At 55.5% G+C, this 7619-nt stretch overlaps 2 protein-coding genes across 2 annotated transcripts, besides 2 other annotated features; both read right to left on the reverse strand.

Moving 5' to 3' along the window:
- Positions 1-160: 160 nt before the first annotated feature.
- Positions 161-5188, reverse strand: Tco025E_03393 (Intraflagellar Transport Protein 140; the record flags this gene model as incomplete). Its single annotated transcript, XM_029370311.1, has 1 exon — positions 161-5188. One exon carries the CDS (start codon positions 5186-5188, stop codon positions 161-163), a length of 5028 nt encoding a protein of 1675 aa, XP_029229522.1.
- A 243-nt stretch (positions 5189-5431) lies between these two features.
- Positions 5432-5475: a sequence feature (A-rich).
- Positions 5476-5559: 84 nt separating this feature from the next.
- Positions 5560-5620: a microsatellite.
- Positions 5621-5798: 178 nt separating this feature from the next.
- On the reverse strand, positions 5799-7619 carry Tco025E_03394 (uncharacterized protein; the record flags this gene model as incomplete). The annotated part of the gene is made up of 1 exon (XM_029370312.1): positions 5799-7619. A coding segment is annotated over one exon (1821 nt), but the record flags the coding sequence as incomplete, so codon positions are not given.

Raw genomic sequence — 7619 nt, forward strand, 5'->3', positions numbered from 1 at the left:
TCTAAATACAAAATGGCCCTCACGTTTCCAGTTTCTTTTGCTTTTCTATTTTTTGTTTGCATTGCACATCAGCATCCCCCCTTTTGGTTTTTCTTTTATTCTTTCTCCCTCCCTCTCTCGCTCTCTGGCAGAGAAGCATTATCTGGTAGTCTCTATACACTCACGCTACCTCCTCCTCCGTGCCCCCATAGCTTCCGCCCTGGCGCTTGGCAAACACTTGCCCGGTGTCCTCGGCGACAAACTCGGCGACACTTCGACCATTGGCGCTACACACAGACTCTAACAAGTCCCGCTCCACGAAGAAGCGCGGCTCCACGGAATGCTTCACCATACTGTCTATTACCCGCATCGCATCCTTCGCCGATCGCGCATTTTCATAATAGTATCGCACGAGAAGCGCAAAGACGTCTCCAATACGGATAGCCGCCGACAAAGTGGGGCTGTCCTGGTGGCTCGGCCGGCTGCGTTTGATGAGGTCGGAGCAAACGGCGATGAGCTCCTTCGCCTTCTCCTCGTTGGATGCACTGTCGGAGAGGAGCTTTATCGCCCGCACCACCTGCTCCACGGCGTCGCGGCGCGCGCGGAGGCTCTCCTCCTTCGCCATGACGGTACCGCCACCGTAGACGGCGTCTCGGTTGCGCTCCAAAAAGTGCACGCATTCATCAAGCGCCCGCCACGCCTCGTAGTAGTTGCGGTTTTCGTCGATCTGGAGTTGCGCAAAAGCATCCGTGAACGAGATGAGATTACCAAAGGCCTTTGCCTTTGTGTAGAAAAGGACAATGTGTTTGTAGATATTCGGGTCGGTGGGCCAGTTTTGCGATTGCAAAAAGTTACCCGCGAGCGTGTAAATTTCCGCGTTGCGTGAGTGGCTTGCAAAGAAAATGACCTTGTTCACATCACCGCCGCGCATTAACATCTTCATTGCCTTCAACCTTTCACCGATCTGCGTATACTTCTTGCAGGCAAGGTTCCAGTTACCCTGGTCCTTGGCGATGCCGGCGATCTGCCGGAGCAGCGCCGTGCGCTCCTCCTCCGACAGATTGCGACAGTTGGCATCAGAGGAAATCGACTCCGCCATTTCATCCGTGAGGACAACCCCGTGCGCAGTGCAAAGTTCAAGTGCGCGAGGAAAGGCCTTGGCAAATATGTACATTTCTGCTGCCTTGTCATAGTGCCCATTCGCAATAAAATGTTCTGCCATCTGCAGAAAGACCTCTGGGTCGCTTTGCGCATCCAACGTGGAGCTGATGCGGTGCATTGTGTCATAAAGCCCACCCTTAATGCAGACCTCAATCGCCTTTTGCACATCTCCAATTCGGTGATACAACTCTACAGCCTTGTCGTAGACGCTGTTTTGCTCCAAAAAGATTGCGTTGTCAAGCATCAGCTGTGCATCCTCGCTTGCAATTGACAAGGCATACAAATCACCATGGCGCTGGTGCGCCTTTGCCACCCTTGAAGCGGCCCGCCACGCTGCAGCGTGCTTAAAGTACTGTAGCGCCATGGACGCGTCATTGGAACGCTCATAATGAAGACCAATGAAGAAGGCTGCCCCCACAGATTCCACGTCCGCCACGGTTGTTTCTCCCGCTGCCATGGCTAGCCCCGATGCGCTGTTGGCTCGCGCGCGAGCCTTTTCAATCTCCTTATCCACAAGCTCAACCGCCTCCTCTAGACGCGGGGGACTTTCTGCACAGAGCAGCCGCACACTATTAAAAGCATCTTCGGCTAACATGTAAAATTTAATTGCCTCCGAAAACTGTCGTCTGCGTTCACTCTGCTGAGCCCACCACACCAGCAACTCATTGTTGTACGCGAATAGATGCTGAAAAGGAGAGGGTCCATTTTCCTCAGCCCCATCCTTTGGAGAGCTTCCGCCTGTTTCGCCTTCATTCTCCAGAGGCATTGCGGCCGCCGAGCGCTCACTTTTGCCCTTCCCATTAGCGGCACCTTGAGTCTCAGTTGCCGCGTTCTCCGAATTGCCCGTCGTGAAATCATTAGCACTCTTCAGCTTGCTCGGCGGTGGAATAATGAGGTCACGCAGCTCCGTCAGGCGGTTGCTTTGAAAAAAAACACGGGCAACATCGGTTGAAAGGCACCCAGCATTGCGGTACCACATGACGGAGGCCTCAAAGTTAGAGAAGGATTCCATGAACTGGGCGTACTTATATGAGACTGGGTAAATGTGGATCCGATCATAGTGCTTCGCATGTCGCTGGGCCTGCTCAAACTTGCCGCACGCCAGCAGTAGGTCCGTGATGAGGTCAAATCGCTTAGCTTTGCGCAGCAGCCCCTCAGACTCCTTCACTAGTCCAAGGCCACAGGCAAGCGTCGCGAGGTGCACGTCCTTCTCCTCTGGGTACCTTCTGCGGGCCTCTCGCAGAGCAGCGGCAGCAACCCCATCCTGCATTTGCGCAAGACAAACCTCCGCAACGTCCAGGCGACCGGAGAAGATGCACATCCGCGCGAGACTTTGCCACACCGTAGGACTTTTTATGGTCTTGACGCAGCGATAGGCCTCATCCATGTTGCCAATGGTAGAGTAGTAGCTGAACTTCATGAGTGCCTCCAGCACCGCTACGTCTTTCTCCGTCTTGAGCCCCTCAAAATCTCGCAGTCGTTTCTGCTCAATCATGTAGTCCTCGGGATTACTTGGGTTACCGTTTATGCGCACCGAGGCCAGCAAAAAATCCGGAATAGTGAGACCAACTAGGCAAATGTGGTAGCGCTTGAGGAGGACGGCGTTGTGCACAACAAGCCCCTTATTGGTAGAAAAGAGCGTGACAACGGAATGGGTGCGATTCGCGAGAGGGTTGACCCCGCTAAGGCCGCCCGCATAGCTCTCTTCCTCCAGCTGCTGCTGCTTCTCGGCCAAGTTCTCGAGATCCGGCATCGACTCCATAGTCGGCGCCCCTTCATCAAAATTTGTGGTCGCGTTTGAGGCCTCACGTCGTGGGGTTTGCCGCTTTGACGAAGCGCCCTCCGCACCGTGTTCGCCAAGTCCCCCAGCCCCATCGGGTGGCTGTGTAGCGTGGCTGTTTTTCACTTGATGGGTCTCACAGGCCAAGAGGAGGTAGCCAAGCTCTCCAATCGTATTGCTGTTCGGCTCCGGCGTGTTCCAGTACACCGCGTCGGGAATCTCACCCCGCACAGAGAAGTCATAAAAATTTACCAGGTCCTTGTCGCAGTCGTAGACCCAAATGCGACTGTCCGGCAGATCATCCGCAATGCGACGTGTCATGAGTGCCACACGGCGTCCCTGCGCATTCACCTTTGCGTCGGTCACGACGATGCCGGGGTCTGGAAGCGTCAGTCGACGTGGCGGACCCAGTTGTCGCACTTCGTGCCCAACCACGCGTGCGAGGCGCATTGCATTTGTCGAGGAGATCGCCACGACAACGTCACCCATCACATCAATCACTGTCGGTGTTCCCTCCGATTCGGTAAAGGCGATTTGCCCAAGTGTTACAAGTTGGAAGTTGGCGAATAAGACACGGTTGGCATCCTTCACGTAAAACAGTCCCTCCGGGTGAACCGCAAAGGCGGGACTTGTCGTTGACACAAAGTTTGTCAAGGACGCCGTCGAGGTGGACTCGTTAACCGTGTAGAGGTCAATTTGTTGGCCATTCCAAAGTCCAATGGTGGGAAAGGCTGCCGCCATGCCGCGTATCTTACTGTTGCTCTTCAACAAACACTGGCAGCCAGTGACACTCTCCACAACAATCATTTCCATTGAAATCTGTGTGGCGGCCACGACCCCGTCCCACGCACGCTTGCGCACCGTCTCGCGAAGAACCTGCATCTTACCCTTTGCGAGAGCCACCACAATGTGGCCCGCGGTGGTAAAGCTTAACCGATCCACGCGTCCACCCACGTCGACAACGGTTAACAACTCCCACTCGTCTGCTGGATCATTCTCGTCCAGAAGAGAACCAACATTCACGTGATGAGTGTCCATCGCTGCAGCACCTGTTTTGACTCCTGCTGTGGTGGAAGCACCTCGCTTATGGCGCGAAGCGACACTTCGTTGGAATACGGCGAGCGGTCCTTCCGCAGTTGCCATGGCTAGCAAGCCCTTCTTCTCAAGAGTATCGATGTGCGTGACGTGGGCAGCCGCAGGCGCCGGATGCGGTACAACGTACACGCGGTCGCCACGGATGTCAAAAAACCGCACACGATTGTCTCCGCACCCAAACGCAAGGACGCTGGGAGAGGCCCACCGCATGGTCAGCGTAAATCGCTCTCCCAGCAAGTTAACACTTGGAGTTGACAGTTTGCGTCGAAGGAGCAACTTTGCTGTAAAGTCTTCTGAGACGTGGTACACATTAATTACATTGGCAACGCTAAATGCAACAAGTTGCCGCTCGTCTGGGTCGTAGAGCATCGTCATCGGCGCTTCTTCAAGTGAAAGCAGTGGGAACAGCTTTTGCTCCTCTGTTAGCGCAAAAATGCGTCGGTCACTGGCACTGGCGAGAAAAAAAGAACAATCGTCATTCCCATCATCTATGCCACGAGAATATGACAGCCTACGCGGGAGAGCAAAATCATCTAGGGCATCCGTGTTGTTGTTGTCTTGCTGCTGTCGTTGCGGCGCATCCTGCCGGGAGTGTACAGCAGAAGAGGTGGCATGCAGTGCCTGGACGATGGCTACCTCTGTTGGCACAGACCACATCGGTGCAAGTTTGAATTGCACTGTTCTGACGGCGTCATCCTTGTCATTCTCCGCTTTCACGGCAGTGTGTTCCACCATCCAGGCCACCACACGCATCTTGGACGACGCGGTGAGGAGGTAGCTGCCACCACCGGACCACACGCACGTTACCACCGAGCCTTCGTCATGCTGCTGCGGTGCCTTCTCAGCTTCCACCGGTGCCTGTGGCGGGGCGCTGGCGGCGCCGGCCGCTTTTGTCGCCGACGGCAGGGACCACATCATGAGTCCCCCAGAGGACCACCCAATCGCCAGGGCCGGTTGGGTGGGGTGCCACGCCATGGAGGTGATCTTGCCTGCGGCCTTCAGCGCCAACTGCGCCCCGCCGTCGGCTATGAACTCCCCTTCGGCGTCCGTCACCAGCAGGTGCGACGGCTCCGTCCACGCAGACGCCACAACGGGCAGCAGCGGGTGCGCCACGACGAGCTCCGCGCTGACGACCCCCTGACTCACAACACCGTTGACGAAGTACAGCAACATGCCCCGCGTTCGTTTTGTCTTCCCTCCTCCCAAAAGACCGGTTTTTTGATCGATTTGATCTTTTTTCTTTTTTTTGCTTCTTCCTCTTCTCGTTCAAGGTTGCTGCCCTCCCTTTCTCCAGAGCGCCCCCAGAAATGAGGAAAAAAAAACGACGAAGAGACCGTGTGGAATGTGTCTCTGCCACTAGTTTTGGAGTCGTGCTCGCTGCGGACGTAAAAAGTTGGGGGGTGAAAAGGGGGAGGGAAAAAAATAATAAACAAAAAATAAATGAATTAAAAAAAAAGAAATGGAAGGCGGCCGACACACACAGAAGCACACACAGAAGCACCAAGAGCAAAGAACGGCGGTAACCAAAAAGGAGAAACTGAAAGCAGCAACACACACACACAAGAAGAACAACAACAAACAAAAAAAAAACAACACCATCACACACGTGCGGGAAGGGAATCCAGGTCATTCCAAGGAGTAAAAAAAACGTATATATACAAACTCCATAGCTTCAAATAAAACCAGTTTTGCGCGTTCATCAATTGACATCAACCCCCTCTCCTCCCCTCCTTGACGCGTGGAAGTATAGATATATTGCAACTAATAGCCTCACGGTATAGGGTTACTCCTGGGCACCAAGGTCCGACCAGTCGTTTCCGCGGTAAAGGCGTGTGGCGTGGAGGCCACGCCGCATCGTCGCCGGCTTCACTGGAGATTCGGTCGAACAATTCCCCTTTGCATGTACGGCTTCCTTCCCTAGCTTCGTGTTCATACGACTCACGCCTCCCAAGCGGAGCGTGGAAACATTCTCTGCAGAGGCGTCAGACTGCGAAAACGGCAACGGTGAAACGGGAAGCATATTGCACATCGGACTTCTCATTTGGGCCGGCACAGCTTCACTGACATTTCCGGTGGCAACCCCAAAATGCGTTGTTCGATGCTCCGGCGAGGGCGCCGAGGCCTCCTCATGGCGTTTCAAACCAGCTTCAATGTCTATGGCACCATCAACGACAACGTCCACATGGGGAGATGAGGCACATGACACAGATGCCGACTGGGTTGGCCGCTGCCCGAAAGAACTTGCACGCGAGGGCAGGGAGCTGGGCGCTAGCCCAACCCCAGTCCTTGGCTCGTCTTCACAGGCAGTGACGGCATCGTGTGAGTGGGACCCATAATAACGGGTCCCGCGGTTCTGGATGTCTCGTTGCAGTGGGCTCCGCCGCAAGGAGGAGCGGTGGCCGCTGCCATCATGTTGATTGCCCTCGGTGACGTTGGTAGACAATGGCGGTGTGTCAAACTTACCGTTCGCGCGCTCGGCAAGGCGGCCTCGCAGTAACTGGAGCGCAAGCAGAAGAACATGCTTTTCCTGGTTCTCCTTCAGTAACATGTCGCGCAGCATCTCCTCCAACTGCAACGTGTTCGCCGCATGAGGATCGTTAGCCGGGGTCGCGGGTGGAGGGGAGGAAGCCCGCGAAGATGGCGCCACGCCTGCATCCTCTGTATCGTTACTGTTGTCATCCTCTTGGCTAGCGGCAGCATCTCCTTCGGCATCCGCATGGGGAGTGGCGTCCACGGCCGCAGCCGCCCTCGCCTGCTCGCACGCCATGAAGTGCGCCAGCTGCCCCGCAAACACTTCCAGTATGTGTCCCCAGAGCTGACTGGCGCGGCGCCGCTCCTCCAGACACAGGTCCACACGTTCTTGCCCTTCTAACAATGCAACTTCGCGTAGCTGAAGCGACCACTTTAACTCGCGGATACGTCGCGAAAAGTGTGCATCCGCCCCGCGAAGCTGCCCCTCAAGGTCCTCCCACATCGAAATGCTGTTCCCAAGGTCTACATAGTGCAACTCGCAACTGCCAAAGTACGCCTCAGCAACGCTGCGAAGGCAAAGCCTCTGCGCATGTGACACATCAAAAGAGGAAGATAGGACGCCCAAAAGAAGGGCAAACCGCGCGTCAACCGCCTCCCAGAGAAGATCATCACGCGTCAGCTGCCAGCGCATTATAGATAAAGCCCCAGCCCCGCGTGGAGAGAAAGACGACCTACGCAGCAGAAGCACCCAAACCACCGTGACAAAGACGGCACAAACAATTCCAGCAACAACGACACGAGGGTACATCCACGCCATCCAAACCGCGGAGAATGGGCCACCCGTGCGGACCTCATTTCCGTACTGGTGAGTATATAAGTCAGAGACCACAGACGACAGATGTCGCTCCTGCGTCTCTGCATGGACTGGCTCCTGCGTCTCTGCATGGACTGGCTCCTGCGTCTCTGCATGGACTGGCTCCTGCGTCTCTGCATGGACTGGCTTCTGCGTCTCTGCATGGACTGGCTCCTGCGTTTCTGCATGGACTGGTTCCTGCGTCTCTGCATGAACTGGCTCCGGCGTTTCTGCATGGACTGGTTCCTGCGTCTCTGCATGAACTGGCTCCGGCGTTTC

The sequence above is a fragment of the Trypanosoma conorhini genome, assembly GCF_003719485.1.
Source record: "Trypanosoma conorhini strain 025E chromosome Unknown Tco_14.4_contig_00152, whole genome shotgun sequence".
Taxonomy (NCBI): Eukaryota; Euglenozoa; class Kinetoplastea; order Trypanosomatida; family Trypanosomatidae; genus Trypanosoma; species Trypanosoma conorhini.